We start from the raw sequence: 20,276 nt of genomic DNA on the forward strand, positions 1-20,276 counted from the left end.
CCAGCCTGGTCTACAAGAGCTAGTTCCAGGACAAGCTACAAAGCTACAGAGAAACCATGTCTCGAAAAAACCAAAAAAAAAAAAAAAAAAAAAAAAAAAGAAAAGTTTGCTGTTTTAGGTCTGATTAATTTCTTGAGTTATATTATTGTTTCTTTAGATAAAGAATAGCTTGATATTTTAGTTCATTCTCCTTGTGATTGCATCAAGTACAGCTGCTGCGGTCATTGGAAGCATTTTATCGCGGCCAGAAATGTTTTAACATTATTTTTTTCCACTGGTTTAAGATTGGTTCATGAAAGTATTGTAGAGAGCTTTGTAAAGAGATTTGGATTCTTACCAGCCTGACATTACAGTAAGAGGTATGGTAAAGATCCAGATAATTTCTCATTTCCTGAGTCATTTAGCCTGTGAAACTGTCCCTCAGGATGTGTGTCATGATTGTCATTTGCTTCAGACAGGTATGTACCTACGTTCTCTTAAAACGTGTGCTGAAGGCTAGCGAAACATTAGGAAAGTTTTTTTTTTTTTTTTTTGAGACAGGGTTTCTCTGTGGTTTTGGAGCCTGTCCTGGAACTAGCTCTTGTAGACCAGGCTGGTCTCGAACTCACAGAGATCCGCCTGCCTCTGCCTCCCGAGTGCTGGGATTAAAGGCGTGCGCCACCACCACCCGGCTAGCATGGCAAATCTTGTCTTGGAAAAAACAAAACAAAAAATGACAAAAAAAGTGGTTTGGAAAAGAGTTTGGCACTTCCTCATAAAATTAATTGTATACTTATTGTGTAGCCAATTAGTTACATGTCTAGACCCAACTCACACGAGTACCTGCCTACATTGTTACACTGTTTATTCATAGGAGTTCTCAGTTAGCGTTAAATTGATAAACAAAATATGATATTTTCATCCAATAGAATTTTAGCAGTTAAGAAATGTCTGTATCTGCTTCCCATGTCTGTAATCTCTTGGGAGGCCGAGGTAGGAGGATCATTACCAGTTTGAGACCAGCCTGGTCTACCTCACAGTGAGTTCTAAGCCAGTTCTAAATCTAACTACACAGTGAGAGCTTATTTCAGAACAAACAAACCAGACCCTACCCACAAAAACCATTAAGCATGCAAGAACGTGGAGGAATCTCAGAGTAATTATGCTTAGTGAAAGAAGCCAGACGACACAGGAAAATGTATGTTTGTGACTTTATTTGTATGGAATTCTAGAAAAGGTCACCACTATATTGCCAGGTGAGGCAACTAATTCAGGAGGGCCTTGAGGGATTTGGTGGGTGTTAAAAATGCTTTAAAATTGTGGTTCTATTGGTGATTGCATGACTTTGCATTTGTTAAAGCTATGAACTTGAAATGGGTGAAAAGTTGTTTGTAAGTAATACTTCAGAGATGACTAAAATATAGCCATGGTGGTACAAACCTGTAATCCCAGAATTTAGGAAGCTGAGGCAGGAGAATTGCTTTGAGTTTGAGGTCAGCTTGGGCTACAAAGTGAGACCCTGTTTAAAAGAAAAAGAAAAAAGGCTGATTAAAGAGAATCAGGCTGGGTGGTGGTGGCACACATGTTTAATCCCAATTCCCAGGACACAAAGGCAGGCGGCGATCTCTGGAGGACAACCTGGTCTACAGAGTGAGTTCCAGGACAGCCAGGACTATATGGAGAAACCCTCAGGAACAATAAAACTGAACAAGTCAATGTTCTAATATGCCAATGAACATATTTCAATGAGCACAGGCCATGGTTGTTTTGCCTGGTTTGGAATTGTTTTTTTTTTCTTTCTTCAGACTTGTAAATAATATGCAAATTTGACATTACTTTTACAATTTTCAAAAAACTATTTAGTGCCAGTTTGTTAGGAGTGGCATACAACATAACTTGAGTGAAATCTTAATGAAGGAATTTTGTAATTCTTAAAAGTGCTTAAGCCAGTTCTGACAGCTCAGATCCCAGCCTCTGGAGGGTGGGAGGTGGCCAGGGTAGGAGAATAACCCATTTTAGACTGCCTGGGCTATTTAGTGAGAGTTGGTTTCCATATAACCAAACAAATAGACCCAACAATAAAAACGGGAGTGTTAAAGATAAGGTTTCCTATTGGTTAGTTATGGTGGAGGAACTAGCTTTTGTTTATACAAGTCCTTAATTAATGGTCAACACAGAGTAGTTACTAGTTATAATATCTTGGAGGTAGACAGGAAAAATGTTTCAATTCAGGAAATATGTGCTTTTGACACGCTCCTTGTTTAGCTTCTTTGATTTTTCGTCATTTTTCAAATGATAAAAGTGGAGACTCAGAGAAACTTCAGTTATTTGTTAAATAGCTAGTGTCATCATTACTGTCTGTATTGATTCAGCACGAACTATAAAGATGAATTACTCTTATTTTGCTGGCACAGACAATTCAAATGTCTCCCCGCCATCCACTCTTGTGGTGGTTGACAGTAAGCAGGATAACACTGAGATCTTGTTTGCCATAATCTTCAATGAACTCTTAGGTTATATGCTAAGTCTTAATCCCTCTTTTTTAGACAAACACGTGAAAGATCTTCTGTCTACACTGCTGAACTCAGGGTATTTTGAAAATGTCCCAGTTCTCAAAAATTCTAAGGAAAAAGAGGACGAAATGGTAATACAATCAGAAAAGAAGAAACAGTTACTGAAGACTGAATTTATCAAAGAGTCAGGTTTGTTGTAATCTTTGAAGTTCTTTAGCTAGCTATATATTTTTATTTTTGGGGGACAGGGTATAACTGTGTAGCCTGGGCTGGCTGGACTTACTGTGTACAGGCTAGTCTTGAACTTGGATGATTGACCTTCTTCTGAATGCTGAAATAAATAGGATTGTACCAGGACTCCTGTTTTGTTTTTAAATTTTTGCTTAGCATCCAAAGAAATGGGTTACATTATGACAGTTTCATTTTCATACATAAATCATAATACTTTGTTTTTAATAGTGCTTGTACTCCCTCTTGATGGTGCCTTTCTGCTTTCATGACATATTCCATTGTTGAAATAGGAGCGGCGGGGCTGCGTCCCCGGCACCCGGCCGCCCGCATGGCTAGCTTATGCCCAGAAATAATTACACGGAAACTGTATTCTTTCAAACACTGCCTGGCCCGGCTAGTTCCAGTTTCTTATTGGTTAGCTCTTACATATTGTTCTAACCCATTTCTAATATTCTGTGTAGCCCACGAGCTGGCTTACCAGGGAGGATCTTAACCTGCGTCTGTCTGGAGCGGGAGAATCATGGCGACTCTTCCTCTAACCTTCTTTCTCCCAGAATTCTCTTCTGTATACTCCGCCTACCTAATTTTCTATCCAATAAAATGGGCCAAGGCAGTTTCTTTATTAGTAAGAAATCATTCCCACATCATTCCATTATAAAAGTTGAATTTCTTACTGCCACCACCTCCTGCCTGAAATCTATTTCTTGATTAGCTATTTATTTCCTTCGTTCCCTTTTTTAAAATTAAAAAATGTTACCTGGGCGGTGGCGGTGCACACTTTAATCCCAACACTCGGAAGGCTCTATGAGTTCGAGGCCAGCCTGGTCTATAAAGTGAGTTCCAGGACAGGCTCCAAAGCTACACAGAGAAATCTTGTCTTGAAAAACCAAAAAAAAAAAAAAAAAAAAAAAAAGAAGAAGAAGAAATGAAAAAAAAAAGTTTTTATTTGACAGAGTCTCATGTAGCCCAGGCTGGCCTTACTTAAATTTACTGTGTAATGTAGGATGACCTTGAACTTCTCAATTCTACTACCTCTGTCTCCCCAGTGCTGGGATTAAAAGTTTGTACTCCTATGACTAGTTTATGCTGTATTAAGAACCATGCCTGGGAACCCATGCCTGTGTGTGCTAGGCAGAAGCAACCAGCTGAGATGCCTCCCCAGTTCTGCTTCACCTTAGTGCCAAGTTCAGTGCTTCTGTGTCTCCCTCTCACACCTCTCTTGACTGTAGTATGGTTTGGTGGAGGCTCTGTTTAAAGCTGGGATTACTGATTGGTCCTTGTATACCTTAACTGTAATTGCAGTTTTAGTAAGGCTATTTGTGGGTGGAAGAAGATTTATTTTAATTAGGAATAAAATTTTAAAACCAGGTCGTGTTGACACATGCATTTAAATCCATTACTCAAGAGGCAGAGACAGGTGGATCTCTGAGTTTGAGGCCAGCCTGGTCTGCAGAGCAAGTTTCAGGACAGCCAGGGGTACACAGAGAAACATGGTCTTGAAAAAACAAAAAACAAAAATTTTTTAACGGTGTATGATGGTCCACACTTGAATCCCAGCATTCAGGAGACTGGCCTACAGAAAATTTTTACCAGATTTAGTGGTACACACCTTTGATCCCAGCGGCAGAGACAGGTGGATCTCTGAGAGTTTGAGGACAGCTTGGACTACAAAGTGAGTTCCTGAACAGCCAGGGCTACACAGAGAAACTTAGTTATTAAAAAGAAAATTAATTAAAAAAAGCAAAAGAAACTTGGGACTTCAGTAAATATCTCATAAAATACTAGCTTCAGTTACAATTATTCTTAGAACCCATTCTCTTTTTTCCTTTCTTTTGTGCTGCGGATCAAACCGCAGGCCTTGTGCATGCTGTGCAAGTGCTCTCCCACTGAGCTACATCTCTGACCATTAAACAGTAGCTGGAATAGTCCTGCTATGAATATTTTAATTGTATTAATTCTTTATTCTCCTGAGTCCTTTGAAATTCATTGCTGGAATGAATTACAGCTATAATCAGGCTAAAAACTTAGAATTTGTATTTGTTTATATATTTTTTTATTTTCTCAGAATCTCTTGTGGAACTTGTGCAGCCAAAGATACAACCACAGGAGGTAAGAAATGAGCAGGTCGTTGGTTGAAGTTGTTTACAATTTTCATCTGTTACTGTGGTTTTAGAGTCTGAGGCTTGGGCAGACAGACTGAACTTGAATCCTGCCTTGTCGCTTATTAGCTTAGTGTGTGGCTGGATTGTTCTCCTCTGTGTCGTGAAGACTAGGATCATATCTGGTATTACTGTGAGGGTTAAGGGGCTAGTCTGATGCACAGTATCTAATAGAGTTGAACATTACATTCAAAGTCTATATATTTTAAGCCTGAAGCACATTGTTTATTTCTCTGGCTTAGTTTCTGAACAGACGCTATATGACAGAAGTAAATCATTCAAGAAAACAAGAAAACGAGGAACAACCTTGGGAAGCAGATTATGCTAGAAAACCAAATCTCCTCAAATGCTGGAATACGCTTCCTGAATCAAATGGTCAAGAGAAGAAGCAGGAGTCCTTGGAGTCTTGGGAGTCTTCTGTTAAGTCCCAGGAGGTATCAAAGCCTGTGATTTCCTTCGATCAGGGGGACCTCCGGTCAACATTGCAGGAAGAGCAGAAGCAACAGATTTCTATGACACCTGTCAGTCACTGGAAGCCAGAAAACCCTACGTCCAAAGTGGGCACCCCTCAAGAACGGAACATACAGGATACACCAAAGCCATGGGTGGTTCAGCCTCAGAAAGAAAAAGATCCAAAGAAGGTACCTCCTGGATCCTGGACAGTCTTTGTGCAAAGTGAACAGAGCAGGTCCTGGACCACTCCTGTGTGCGGAGAAGGGGATTCAAAGCCTCGAACTTCAATGTCCTGGGAAAACAATGCTGAGAACCAGAAACACTCCTCAGCACCACAGTCCCAGACTCCTCTAAAGTCCTGGGGGGAAGCTTCAGCTGACCTGTTACAGAATGACCAGCTCCTGCCCAGGAAGTTAAATGTAAAACTCAAAGATGTGAGTAGATTTCTATGTCTGCCTCATCCTGTTGATGATAAATCTCTCTCTAGGATGTGAGGTTTATAAGAAATGATCCTTGGATAACCTCAGCTACTATTGCTTGTTCTTAAATTCTACATTATTTAATATTGCTTATAAAGCAAACATGTCATCACTTTGTTTGCTGAAGACTTCGTTTCAACTTCTACCCCAAATTACTAGTTTTCCTTTAACCACTTGCTTTTTTATTCAGGAATGTTCTGATCAAGTCTTTGGTCATCTAATACTGCGAAGAATCGTTTTGTTTGGAGAGGTCAAAACATTGCTTTGTAAATAAACAAATGTCTATCAGTGCTGCCTTATAGAAAGAATTTTAGAATTATTTGTCTTTTTTTTCTTTTCTTTTTTTTTTTTTTTCTCTTTTTTGAGACAGTGTTTCTCTATGTAATAGCCTTGGCTGTCCTGGAACTTGCTTTGTAGATCAGGCTGAGCTTGAACTCACAGAGGTCTACCTGTCTGCAGAATACTGAAATTAAAGGTGTGTCCACCACACCCGGGTTTTGTTTTTGAGACAAGATCTCACTATGTAGCTCTGGCTGGCTTGGAGCTCATTATGTAGACCTGTCTGGCTTTAAAACTGATAAAGATCAACCTGCTTCTGCCTCCTAAATGCTGGCACTGGAGACATGTGTCACCACGCCTGGCTTTTTTCTTTTTCTTCTCTCTTGAAATGCTAAAATTTTTTCTCTCCTTTTCTTCAAGAGCTGATATCTTTATTTTATTTCTGCCCTTGTAGAAGATTGACAGCCACACATCATTAATTTATAAATAACATCTAGTAGTAATTGTATGATTGCTGTTTTTGAGGTGCATATTAAAAACTTCATATTAATATCCCAATAAAGCAGTAAGACAACAAAACTCTAATTTGAGAGTTTGAGGCCAGCCTGGTCTACACATAGCAAGTTCCATGCCAGTTAGTGCTACATAGTGAGAGACTGTCTTAAAAAACAAACAGAAAACCAAAAAAGCCCACAAGTCCCTCCTAATTTGCAAATCTGCTAGGTATATTTGAACCTTTACCATACTAGAATATTGATCTCATACTATTTATTGAATGGTATTGAAAACTAGAGCTATTTAGTTATAAAGGTCCAAATATCTTGAATTTGTTTTTTTCCCATCTAAATTAGATAGCTTTTCATTTAATTGTTCCATTTTCAAACTGTTTAGCATATTATACAGAGACCCAAATCCTTCTGTTATAAAGGCTTCTCCTTCCTTCCTTCCTTCCTTCCTTCCTTCCTTCCTTCCTTCCTTCCTTCCTTCCTTCCTTCCTTCTCATTCTTTCTGATTTATTAGACTTTTAAAAAAATACCAATTCAAGTTCCCATTTCCTCCCCATCAACCATTCCTTCTACACCCCCTCTTACCTCACCCCCATCTAAGCCTCAGAAAGGGTAAGCACATTGCCTGTTTGAAGGTCCAAGGTCCTCCCTACTATATCTAGGCTGAGCAAGGTATACATCCAAAGAGAATAGGATCCCAAAAAGTCAGTACATGCAGTAGGGATAAATGCTGGTGCCACTGCCAGTGGCCCCTCAGTCTGCCCCAGCCATGCAACTGTCAGCCACATTCAGAGGAGCTAGTTTGGTCATATGCTTGTCTCTTCCCAGTCCGGCTGGAGTTGGTGAGCTCCCATTAATTAGCTCAGGCAAACTGTTTCAGTGGGTTTCATCATGGTCTTGACCTCATTGCTCATATTCTCATTCTTCCCACTCTTCAATTGAACTTTGAGAGCTCAGTCCAGTACTCCAGTGTGGGTCTCTGCCTCTGCCTCTGCCTCGATCAGTTGCTGGATGAAGGCTCTCTTAAGTTCCCTCAGTATTGGAACAAGCTCTTGAATTTGTTTTTATGGTACAGGCAGCATTATGTTGAAGTTTGGGCTCTTTCAGTAACTAAGAGGGCATTCACTTCTCTATGAATCTGATCTCAGCTATAAAAATATGGCTAAAGGCTGGAAAGATGGTTCAGTGGTTAAGAGCACTCACTGGCTATTCTTCCAGAGGAGACTGTGGTTTGATTCCCAGAACCCTTATGGCAGCTATAACACCTGAATTTCCAGTTCTGGCTATCCCATGCCTTTTACCCTATGTAGGTACCAAGCATGTACGTGGTACACACACACATGCATGCACTCAGAGACAAAACACCCATACACATAAAGATTTAAAAAAAAAGCAAGGCCGGGCGGTGGTGGCGCACGCCTTTAATCCCAGCACTTGGGAGGCAGAGGCAGGTGGATCTCTGTGAGTTTGAGGGCAGCCTGGTCTACAAGAGCTAGTTCTAGGACAGGAACCAAAAGCTACGGAGAAACCCTGTCTCGAAAATCCAAAAAANAAAAAAAAAAAAAAAAAAAAAAAAAAAAAAAAAAAAAAAAAATTAAAAAAAAAAGCAAGAACGGTAAATGTTAATTAGGGTAATTCAAGATGTTTATCAACTTAAAATGAGAGCTTCTAAACAGTAGCCACCTCCAAGAGTATACTTTTAAATTAAATATAATAAAGTATTTCCTCAATCCTATTGTATGTATCTTGCAAATGGATATATGTATATTGATATATATGTATTTATAAATATTTTAATAACTGAAATAATATGTATCTTAAAAATTGGATGCTGCCGGGTGGTGGTGGCGCATGCCTTTAATCCCAGCACTCGGAGGCAGAGGCAGGCGGATCTCTGTGAGTTCGAGGCCAGCCTGGTCTACAAGACCTAGTTCCGGGACAGGCACCAAAGCTACAGAGAAACCCTGTCTCGAAAAACCAAAAGAAAAAAAAATTGGATGCATATTTAATACAATAATAGTAATTTTTGCCTTGATTAGAAGTATTGGTATGTGTCATAGTCAGTGGCTTATCACAGAGAACAAATGGAATAACTATCTATAATGAACTACTTTTAAAGGAAGGGCCTTTATTCTGGGTCCTTTTAGAAAGAGAATGCTTCCTTTTTTTAGGAAGATTTTCATTAAAGTTGTTTTGAAAGGGGAAAAATTAATTGGGAAGAAGGATTTATGTAAAAATTTTTACTGCAATAAGTCTAATAAATAGTATTTCCATCTGATTTCTCAAGATGTAATAGTAATGTAAGCTTTCTATTGAGACTCATACACGGTGGGTTTGTCTTGTAGGTGCCTAAGTCCACGCCGCAGCCTATAGACTCTTCCTCTCCCTTTCCAAAGGATCCGCTGTTGAGGAAAGCAAAACTGCAAGACCTCATGACCCAGATTCAAGGAACTTGTAACTTTATGCAAGTATGAGCTGTTTTGTTTTGATTTTAGAATTTTTTTTATTCTTTGACAATTTCTTACATGTATAGTGTGTCTTGATCATATCCAATTCATATTCCCCTTTCCATTGGCTCTTGCCCCAGTACTTTCCAGTCTGCCTTCATATTCTCACCCTCTTTTTAAAAATAAATCACAGCAGCTAGGCGGTGGTGGTGCACACCTTTAATCCCAGCACTTGGGGGGCAGAGGCAGGCGGATCTCTGTGAGTTCAAGGCCAACCTGGTCTACAGAGCAAGTTCCAGGAGAGGCTCCAAAACTACAGAGAAACCCTGTCTCAAAAAGCCACAAAAACCTAAAAAAACAAAACAAAAATCCACAGCATTTAGTTAGTGCTGCCTGCATACATGTGAGTGTAGAACCATTTACCAGAGAAAAAGCAATCTGGCAACCACAAGAAAAGTGATGTGCTCTCTCCACCCCAGCACCTCCAGCAGCTGCCACTTGCTGATAGCTCTTCAGCTAAGGGTAGAGCCTCAAATCCCTTATGTCATCCACGCTAGGATATCGACTGGCTTGGATTTCTGTAGGTCATCATAGCTTCTGTGAGTTCATGAGTGCAAGAGCTTTGTCATATCCCGGAGAGAGCGTTTCATGCTCTGGGCCTTCCATTCTTTCTGTGCTCTCCTCTGGGGCATTCCTTGAGCTTTGAAGGAGTTGATATGTATGTCCCGTTGAGAGCTGAGCCTTCAACATTCACTCTAACCCTTTGACCAGTTATGAGTCTCTTCACTGACTGCTGCCCACTGCAGACTTCTCTGCCCAGGGTTCAGAGTAGTACTAGTCTGTGGGTATACAGTAATATTTAGAAGGCTGTTTGACCCAGACGGTAGTGGTGCACGCCTTTAATTCCAGCACTCCGGAGGCAGAGGCAGGCGGATCTCTGAGTTTGAGTCCATTCTGGCCTACAGAGAGAATTCCAGGACAGCCAGGGCTACAGAGAAGCCTTGTCTCAAAAAACTCTAAACAACAAACAAAAACCAAAAAACCACAAGGTAGGAATTAGCTAGATGCCTGCATCTTTAGTAAAAGTTGTAGTCAGTACAGTGAACTGTTTAATTGTTTTAAATAAATCGCCTGTTTTCCTCACTGTTTACAATACAGTGAACTGTTTAATCGTTTTAAATAAATCGCCTGTTTTCCTCACTGTTTTGAATCCTGTCTTCAGGAGTCTGTCCTAGATCTTGACAAACCCTCAAGTGCAGTTCCGTCACCGCAGCCACCTTCAGCTTCTCCAGGTAACCCAGTACAATAATAATAATGTTTTCTGAGAACAGTAATTTTAAAGACTTAAACAGCTTTATAGCTAACACTTATTTCTTTTATGAATCATTCATTCCAGATAGCTTGAGTGTTTGTTAATTTATTCTTGTTGTATGCATCAGTCAGTAGAGTTGCATAGATATAAATTATCATTAGGCCATAAGTATACTTCAGTAACATGTTTACACTTGTTAGAGAAAAATTCTCAGATGAGCAAGTAGAATACTTAATAGCTGCTTTCACAGTTTTCCATGGTCTTTCTGGGGGTGATTTCTGACTAGAACCTACTTGACCTTTGAACTGTGAATCTAGTGTGGAGGCTTTTGGGTACTGATATTTAGAACAATGAATACCATGGTAACTAATGATGGAGCCTAAATAAAAAACTGGTGTGATGCCTCAAAGTTTAAGCCTCTGGCTTCATGCTAATTTCTCTCAGGTAAAGAATGGCATGATCAAGCCATTGTCCAACTGTGGTGAGCATTGGACACCTGCTAAAGACTGATGCTCTAATGCTGGGTAATTGTAAAAAGTATGTTAATACATATAACTACAGGGGAAACATTTAAACAAACAGAAGATCGACTAAGACCCTGAAGATTATATGTATCAGTGGCTCAGTCTTTGTCTTCTAGATTATTTACCCCAGTGGTTTTTTTTTTGAAAATCATAGTTCTTTCCTTTTGGAATCTTTGAAATGCTGCTTTTACCCATATAGCCTTAAACATCACCATGGGGACTGGAAAGATGGTCCGGTGGTTAAGAACATGTATTGTTCTTGCAGAAAACCCGAGTTAATTCCCAGCATCTACATCAGGCAGTGTATAACTGCTTGTAACTCCAGCTCCAGGGAATGGTCCTAACCTTAGATATATGCCCATATACAGACATACACACATGTGTACGTAAACAGATGGAATTAGTGTTTCTAACTATGCAGTTTACTTTCTTCAAAGTTGTAGGAACCCATTCTTCCAGCGGATACTTTGTGAAGAGTGAACTGTTTTGTCCAGCTGATGCATTAGCATTTCTCTCCCTTGTTTGTTTATTTTAGTCTCCACAGTATCTGCAGAGCAAAACTTGTCCAATCAGAGTGATCTTGTTCAAGAGCCATTACAGAACTTGTCCAATCAGAGTGATCTTGTTCAAGAGCCATTACAGGTAACTTCTGCATTAATTAAAACTTGTCCAATCAGAGTGATCTTGTTCAAGAGCCATTACAGAACTTGTCCAATCAGAGTGATCTTGTTCAAGAGCCATTACAGAACTTGTCCAATCAGAGTGATCTTGTTCAAGAGCCATTACAGGTAACTTCTGCATTGATTTGTCTTACACTCTTTTTTGCTTCAAGGGGAAGACTTCTTACTCTTGCAAAGAATAATTGAAAAAACTTTTCTAGAAAAAGTTTTCTAGACCTACTAGAAGAGGATTTCGTGTGTGTGTGTGTGTGTGTGTGTGTGTTTCTTAATGTAGCCAGGCTGGCTTTGAACTCACTCCATAGCCTAGATTGGTTTAGAACTTGTGATCCTCCTGCCTCAGGAGTGCTGGGATTTTGCCCTGTGCTAGCATGCTAGTAGCATGTGCTTTTTTTTTTTTAAAGATTTATTTATTTATTATGTATACAACATTCTGCCTCGATGTATGCCCGCACGCCAGAGGAGGGCGCCAGATCTCAGTACAGATGGTTGTGAGCCACCATGTGGTTGCTGGGAATTGAACTCAGGACCTCTGGAAGAGTAGCCAGTGCTCTTAACCTCTGAGCCATCTCTCCAGCCCCAGTAGCGTGCTTTTAATAACCTCTCTAGGTGAGTTTGCATACCTACATTTAGAGCCACTGGTCTCAAACACCATGTTTACTAGAAGGAAAAGCTACTTCTGGCTACTCTATTTAATGTGATAATTTAGAAGCAAGAGTGATTGCAACTTATAAATGAATATTAATATTAAAGATTTTGTTGTTGTTAAGTAAAACTTTTTCATTTGCCCAATATGGTGCTAGACATTGAGTAAACCTAGCTTCTGTAGTTGTCCACTCAGCAAGTGCCACTGAGTTATATATGCAACCCCAGTAAGTGAAACTTATAAGTAAAATTTGTTGTTTGTATTTTGAGTTAGGAGTTTGCTTTGTAATCCAGGGTGGTCCTGAACTTGTGATCTTTCCGTGTCCTTATTCTTCTAGCCCTGGGATAATAGGTACATTCCACGGCACCGACTTTCAAAGTCTTTTTAGCTTAACTAATAAGTGGGCAGAGACTGAACTTCTCTGAATGATGGGCTGCAGCTGTGATGTGAACAAACCCTCTCCAGTCCTTTAAGTTCCTATGTGATATATTAATTACACAGTAATGATTATGATAAAGTGCTTTAGGATGCTGTTTACGTCGAAATGCTTTTCTCTAGATAGCATGCTAAAAATTATACTTTGCCTTTGGCCTTAAAACTACAAGGCCAACTGTAACATAGTTCCTGGGAATGATATCATACAGATATCAAAATTAGCTCTAGATGGGTATTGGCACATCTGTGAGGAAGGTACATACTGCATTTTGATAGAGTAACATTTCTTTTTTTTTTTTTAAAAGATTTATTTATTATGTATACAACATTCTATTTCCATGTATGTCCACACGCCAGAGGGTGCCAGGTCTCATTACAGATGGCTGTGAGCCACCATGTGGTTGCTGGGAATTGAACTCTGAACCTCTGGAAGAGCAGCCGGTGCTCTTAACCACTGAGCCATCTCTCCAGCCCTAGAGTAACATTTCATATTTCTGGAATTATTTGTAATCATGAAATCTTCAAACTCCTAATAAAAATGGGCATTTATCTTCATATGAATGAAGAGAAAATAAAAAAAAAATGAGTGGACAAAGGAAGATCAACTTAGTGTCTGTGGGTTTCCCTGTACACAAGTATAGCTCACCAGCAGCCAGACCCAGTTATCATGGGTTGGCATATTATTTTAATTTAAAGTACTGAAAAAAACATTGTTTTAAAAGTTTCATAAATCTAATATTTCGGTTAGATCTAAATCATATGTGTTTAGTATATAAAATGTAAAGTATTAAAAAAATTCTTTCAAACTCTTTCTTTGGGGGTGGTGGTGAAATGGATAGGGTCTGGCTATGTAGCCCTGGTTGGCCTGGTAGACCAGGCTGGCCTATCAAACTCTTTCTGGTGTAAAAAATGTGTGTGTGTGTGTGTGTGTGTGTTTGTGTGTGTGTGTGCGCACACGTGTGCCTATTCCTATTTTTTTGTTTTATTGAGACAAAGTCTTATGCAACTATAGCTCAGGCTGGCCTGGAATTCACCAAGTGTAGTTGAGGAGGATGACCTTGACCTCTTGACTCTCCTGACTCTACCACCCTAGTGCTGGGAGCAGGTTATAGAAACATCACTGCTCTGATGATTGATTTCTGGTTCACCTTTATTACTGGAGCTTCTGAGAACCATGAAAGTATTGGGATGCAGGATTGAACGCACATTTTTCTATCATTACTGCTAGATTTTCCCCTTAGGCTTCTCTTACGTTCTCATACCTATTTGTGCCACAGGTTTTCTACCAAACTGCTCTTGGTGATTCATTGCTGTCACAGCCTTAATTCCTTTTGTGCTTGATCTAGTTTTTATTTTATACCTGCTTCTAACTCTTAATTTTCTCTTAGAAATTTGCTACTATTTTGATTTTTGTAACACTTGTCCATCCTTTTTATACGTCTGCCTACCTCTATAAGGCATGAAAAGTCTTCAGACCAGGAGCTTGGTTAGCTCTGTGCCTAACTTGTCAGTGTGCATTGTGAAGTGTCAGTCACTGGCTCCAGATTTTCAGGGCCAAGAATCTTGGTCAACAAGGCTGGGGTATGTCCTGGAAAGGCAGTGTATGAATCTAATTGTTCTGCTATTGAACTTTATTCTAATCTTGGGCAGATTACTTCACCTTTCTTTGCTCCTGCTTCTTTTTTTCCCTTTGGCTATTTTCAAGACAGGGTTTCTCTGTATAGCCCTGGCTATCATGGAACTTGCTCTATAGATCGTGTTGGCCTCTAACTCGGAGATCCAGAGATCAATCTGCTGTATCTTGAGTGCTGGGATTGAGGTGTGTACCACCACTGCCCAACTATTCTTTGCTTTTTCTTGATTTCACTAAAATAAGGATAATTGTGCTTACCACACAAGTTTGTTAGGATTAAGTGTATTAATATATGTAATGCACTTAGCATACTGCCTGCACCACTGAGTGCTAGTAAAGGCAACGAATCAAGGAGTCCAGCACCCAGGAAATAAGAAGTGGCCACAGCATGTGTTGACAGTTTTTTTTTTTTTTTTTTTTTTTTTTTTGTCTTTCCGTGTCTAGGTGGCTTCTTCAGTTACTTGTAGCTCAAATGCTTGCTTGGCTACTACTGGTCAGGCTTCTTTGGGAACTGAAACAGAATTTATGACCTCAGAGACCCCTGAGGTAATGAAACCCATGGTCTTATTTTCTTTGTGTCTTCAAAGAATGGCAGATTGAGTTTATGAATTACTGGCATGATTAGTGGAATTATAATGTTTGTATTTATTAATGCATTACTTTCTGTAGATGTTGTGGTCCAAGAACATATACAGGCCACTATTTTGTCTTTACCATGTATGTAGGTTTAATAGTACTTACCTTACCTGATGTAATAAATAATATTTTTTAGAATTATTATTTTTAAGTTTTAAAAATTTCTTTATTTTGTGCATTATATATTTGCACTACGTGGTGTTTGGTGCCCAAGGAGGTCAGAAAAGGTCATTAAATCCCTGTAACTGAAGTTAAGGATGGTTGTGAACTACCATGTAAGTGCTAGGGATTGAACCCAGGTCCTTTGCAAGAGCAACAGTGTCTCTTAATTGATGAGCCATCTCTCCAGTTCCCGCAATACTATTTTGAGATGATCTCCTCTAGCTCAGGTTTTCCTTGAATTCTTGATCCTTTTGCTTCCACTTTTCAAGTGTTGAGATTACAGTAAAGCATGGCCCAGCTTAGTCAATTTATTAATTTATTTTAATAAGTAGCATACAGGACTGGAGAGATGTTGGTTCAGTGATTAAGAACATGTATTGATTTTGAAGAGGACCTGAGTCTTGAGTCTGCACTCACAGCAGGTAGCTCACCACTCCCTGTGACTCCAGCCTCAGGGAATCTGAGGCATTTGATTTTCACTTGTACTACGAGCACAAATACAGATATTCACACATACACATACTTAAAAATAAAGTAAATCTTTATAATAACAAAGTATTAGGTTTCCTTATGGCATTTTTAATATAAAAAAGAAAATCTTTAGGTAGGATTAGGATAAAATATTTTTGTAACTGAAGACTTGTTTTTTTGTAGTGTTATTAGCACTGAGTTGGAATGAGTTACAGTCTCTCTGGCTCATCTTATCAAAGTGTTTTGGCAAGCCAGAGGTGGTGACCCTTGCCTTTAATCCTAGCACTCGGGAGACAGGTGGGTTCGTGAGTTTGAGGTCAGCCTGGTGTATGAAGTTAGTTCCAGGACATCCAGGGTTATAGGGAGAAACTCTAAGAACAAACAAACAAACAAGGAGCATTTTGATAGTATGAGGTTTGTGTGAGTAGTTCTAAATTTCAGCCTTTGCTATTTGAACAAATCCTTGAACTAGATAGATATGGATAGGATGAATTTTGGGGCAATTCAATAACTGTTAGGTTAGAATTTTGAGTGAACTAATAAATGAGAATTCATGACAGACTGTAAGAAAGTATAGATGATGATTAGTTATTATAGTGCTCATTTGGTCTAAACTAAGACAGTGGGCTTCTTTATGACAAGGAAAAAGTGATTTTTGTCACATGACTGTAGTGATCTGCTTTATAATCTTCTTGGGATTGGGTTTGTGTCATACTAATTTGGCTTTATAGGTAAGGATTGCTTAAATTATATCAAAGTTTTTTATTTTTTTTTAGGCAGAGAATTGAGAAATCCACTAATTTTTTAAAATAGAAAATTAACACTAAGGAACTAACCCAAAGCTTTTCTTAAATTCAGTCTTTGCATATATTTGGAGTAATATTATATTATAAGTTGGAAAATAGCAATTCAGGGCTTGCAGAGAGCTTGATGCTGGTAGGAAGTTGAGAGCCCCTTGTGTGATATCACTTTGTCAGCGCCCTATCAAAAGCAAGTGCTAGTGTGCTTCCTCAGCAGCCACCGCTGCTCTCTGCATTCCTGTGTTCCGTGTCATCCTAAAGAACTTGCTGACCTGTGCCAGCTTGGGGCTTAGTGTAAATTCTCCTCGTCATGTGGAAAGTGTGGCTGACGCAGCGTTTCCCTCCACAGATGACAATTCCCCCCAGCAAGACAGCGCCTCCCTTGTCAAAAGGCTTCCAGTTACCTCCTGCAAGGGGAAGCTCAGTAGCCTTTAGCACGGTGCCCTTTCAAGCCGTGCAGACAGTGAGTATGAAGGGGAACGATGCTGTTGAAGAGCCGTGGTCTTTGGTACTGGATGGAAAGTTTGCCTTCATATTGCTTCTATTTGGGCTGCTGTGCCAATATTTGTCCACTAGAAATAATGTTTGTGACAGAGTATTAAATCTATAACCTCCAGAATTTTCAAGTATTTTTTTCTTTTTATTGAAAATAGATTTTTTTCATACAGTATATTCTGATTATGGTTTCCCTTCCCCCTCCTCTTCCTAGTTCCTCCCCAACTTCTCTCCTGTCTGGATTCATACCCTTTCTGTCTCTCTTTAGAAAACAAACAGGCATCTAAGAAATAATAATAAAGTAAAATAAAATACAATAAAAAAATAAATCAGAATATGACAAAACACCAAACAAGAAAAAGAGCAAAAGAAAAAGCACAAGAAATACATGTAGACACAGAGACACACACACAGGAGTCCCATAGAATCCCCCCAAACTGGAAACCATAGTATATATGCAAAGGACCTGTAAGGTAGAAAAAAAGTTCTGACTTAACATGAGACAGAAAACCTTCAAAGAGGTTGAGTTTGCTTTCTGTTGGCCATCTTCTGCTGGGCATGGGGCCTAACAATCACCCTTAAGAGCTTTGTGTCCTTTATGAAAATTAATAGATAAAGTTTAGGACCCATATAAGATGTGTGTGGTGATCCAGTACTCCCTCCCCACAAAAGGAATATATGGGTGATAAACGCATTGTTTTGCTAACAGCTCGTTATTAATCATTGTTGATTCTGCATTACTTACTGAGGGTCCTAGCTTCAGTTCCTTGAAATAAGAGGATGCATATATGAGTTAGTTCTATCATTGTTGAAGCATTGATTTAATTTTATTTTAGTCTCATTCTGGTTCATAGGGGTTTAGGTTTGTTCAGAATTGTGTGTGTGTATTCTCAATGTGTATTCCTCTACAAATTGTAGTCTAAAACTTACAAGAAGAGAATATTACCGGGCCTGCAGAGGTGGGTTCATGCTTAAGAGTATTTTCCAGGGGGAGAAAACCATTCAGTGATGCAGTAAGTGCCATTCCTGTTGGTGCTTCGTAATTCATACCCGGACCTTGGGGAGAGGGGCCGTGGGCCAGCAGTGTAGAGCAGGGCTGCTGAGCTGGGTAGCACAAATTTATAGATGTTCCTATTCTGGCTGCACAGTTGGAGGGGATTTTTCTCCTTGTTTCTTTTTTTTCCTTTCCCTGGCAGCCTCATAATATTGCCACTCAAATTTATATTTTCTTTTGACTAATTAAAAGCAGACAGTGGTTCATCACGTGATGAAATAAAATCCTTCACCTGAACTATTGAAGTCCTGTCTAACCTGTCAGACTAGTCCACTGGACTTGCTTGTCTTCTATTCTGTCCAAGTGTATCTTTGTTGATAGCTTTATGTGTGCTCTTTCTCTTTGCAGCGTGCCTGTTGTAATAGAAGTGGCGGGCTACATTCCTGGCACCTGGCCTCCCGCATTGCTAGCTTTGTAACTGTAGTCCTCTGCAAGAGCAGTACCAGCTCTTAAAAGCTGAGTCTTTTCTCAAACTCTTTTAAAATCTTGTACCAGGTTTTTTTTTTTTTTTTTTTTTGCTTGTTTGCTTTGTTTTGGAGACAAGATCTCACAATCTAACCCCAGCTGTTCTGGAACTCACTACATAGACTAGGATGACCTTGAACTCACATAGGTTCAGCTAGGCACTTTTTTTGTTTGTTTTGAGACAAGGTTTTTGTTTTTATTTTTGTTTTGGAGACAAGGCCTCACCAAGTAACTCCATCTAGTCTGGTACTCTCTCTGTGAACCAGACTGTCCTTGAATTCAAAGAGAAGTGCTTGCCTCCTAACTGCTGGAATTAAAGGTGTGCTCCACCACGCTGGACTCAGGAATTATTTTTCTTCACCAGAGGTATAGTAGACATGAGAAACAAAACAAACCACTAAGGTCTTTCTGGCAGTTGGTCTTTTACTATGGAATGGAGAGGGTTTGAGAGAAAAGAGACAGTGATTCTCCAGAGTGGGGAAACAGAAGTGTTAGCTCATTACTTGTGGCTAGGTGTCTGGAAAACGCCTGCTTGGTAAAAATGTAATAACTGATTTTTTTCTTTATGGAGATTGAACTTAGGATCTTGCATATATGCCAGGCAAGAGTTTAGCCTTTGAAGTTTTTAAGATTTTTTTGAAAATTTATACATTTATGCAATTTGTTTTGATCATATTTATTCACCATTACTTCATATCCATTTACTGCTACCCGCTCCCCAGCTTCCTCTAAGACCCCCGTCTTTAACTCCTTTCTAATGCCATGTTCTTTTTGCTAATATCAGTAATAATTCTGAGTCCACTTACTGTTACCTCTATATGCATGGGTGTGGGACCATTCCCTGGGATGTGAGGAATGTGCTCGTGGTCACATTCCTAAAGTTTTGTGGAGGAGACCACACCTCCTGTGAGCTGATGTGTGTGTGCAACAGCCATGTCATGTTCAAAAGTCAGCACTCCACAGCTCCTGTTCTCATCTACCAGTTCTTAATTCTGTCCACACCATCTTCCACCATGTTCTCTGTTCCTTGGATGACGGGAGGTTGATGAAGATGATTTATCCACATCTGAGTGCTCACAGTCACTTAAACTCAGCTAGTGTCTGCATTAAGAAAGAAACGCCGGTGGTGGTGGTGGCGCATGCCTTTAATCTCAGTTCTTGGGAGGCAGAAGCAGGTGGAGCTTTGTGAGTTTGAGGCCAGTGAGTTCTAGGATAGCCAGAGCTACACAGTGAAACCCTGTCTAAAAACCAACCAAACAAACAAACAAAAAAAGAAAGAAAAAGAAAAGAAACGAAGAAGCTTCTCTGACTGAAGTTCAGAGCAACATAAATCTCTGGGTATAAACAGAAATATTTAGGAAGTTGCTTGACAGAGTAAATATAAAATAATAACAGTAGCTTTTGGCCAGGCGTGGAATCCCTCCTGTATACAGGCCTCACAGCCAGTCGGAAAGCAGCTGGTTACCCTAAAAACCAGTTGGCTTATTTTGCCAGATTAGTATTTTCACATGCAGGGTCCATCACAGGGTGAGACTTGATGTCTTTTCTCCTACAGTAGCTCCAGTAGCACCGTCTTGCACTATGTAAAGCAGCCAGAAGAGAGTTGCCTACTCACGTTGGGCGCCACTCTAGTGGTGAGAGTGGCGGGCCGCTTCCTGCCACCCGGCTCCCGCTCGGCTAGCTTATGCCCCAAAATAACAACACACAAACTGTATTCATTTAAACACTGCCTGGCCAATTAGCTCTAGCCTCTTACTGACTAATTCTCACATCTAGGTTAACCCATTTCTATTAATGAGTGTTGCACCACGAGGTGGTGGCTTACCAGGAAAGATTCAGCATGTCTGTCTCGGGTCGGAGAATCATGGCGACTGCCTCAGAGAGGAGAGCTATTGCCTCTGACCAGAGAGGAGAGGCATG

At 39.8% G+C, this 20,276-nt stretch overlaps 1 protein-coding gene across 6 annotated transcripts in view; it reads left to right on the top strand.

Moving 5' to 3' along the window:
• Caprin2 (caprin family member 2) overlaps positions 1-20,276 on the top strand; it is a 48,414-nt gene that overhangs the window by 18,792 nt on the left and 9,346 nt on the right. For 4 of the 6 annotated variants that reach the window (XM_050126482.1, XM_050126487.1, XM_050126483.1 and 1 more), the window contains 8 exons: positions 2,526-2,681; positions 4,789-4,832; positions 5,125-5,769; positions 8,945-9,067; positions 10,269-10,338; positions 11,418-11,524; positions 14,718-14,819; positions 16,692-16,805. In XM_050126482.1, the coding sequence (XP_049982439.1) occupies positions 2,526-2,681; positions 4,789-4,832; positions 5,125-5,769; positions 8,945-9,067; positions 10,269-10,338; positions 11,418-11,524; positions 14,718-14,819; positions 16,692-16,805 (1,361 nt within the window). The remainder of the gene's footprint in view (positions 1-2,525; positions 2,682-4,788; positions 4,833-5,124; positions 5,770-8,944; positions 9,068-10,268; positions 10,339-11,417; positions 11,525-14,717; positions 14,820-16,691; positions 16,806-20,276) is intronic. The other 2 variants (XM_050126484.1, XM_050126486.1) reach the window with 2 other exon arrangements.

The sequence above is a fragment of the Alexandromys fortis genome, unplaced genomic scaffold, assembly GCF_014885135.2.
Source record: "Alexandromys fortis isolate MF-2015 unplaced genomic scaffold, M_Fortis_MF-2015_v1.1 scaffold_260, whole genome shotgun sequence".
In the NCBI taxonomy this organism is placed as follows: Eukaryota; Metazoa; Chordata; class Mammalia; order Rodentia; family Cricetidae; genus Alexandromys; species Alexandromys fortis.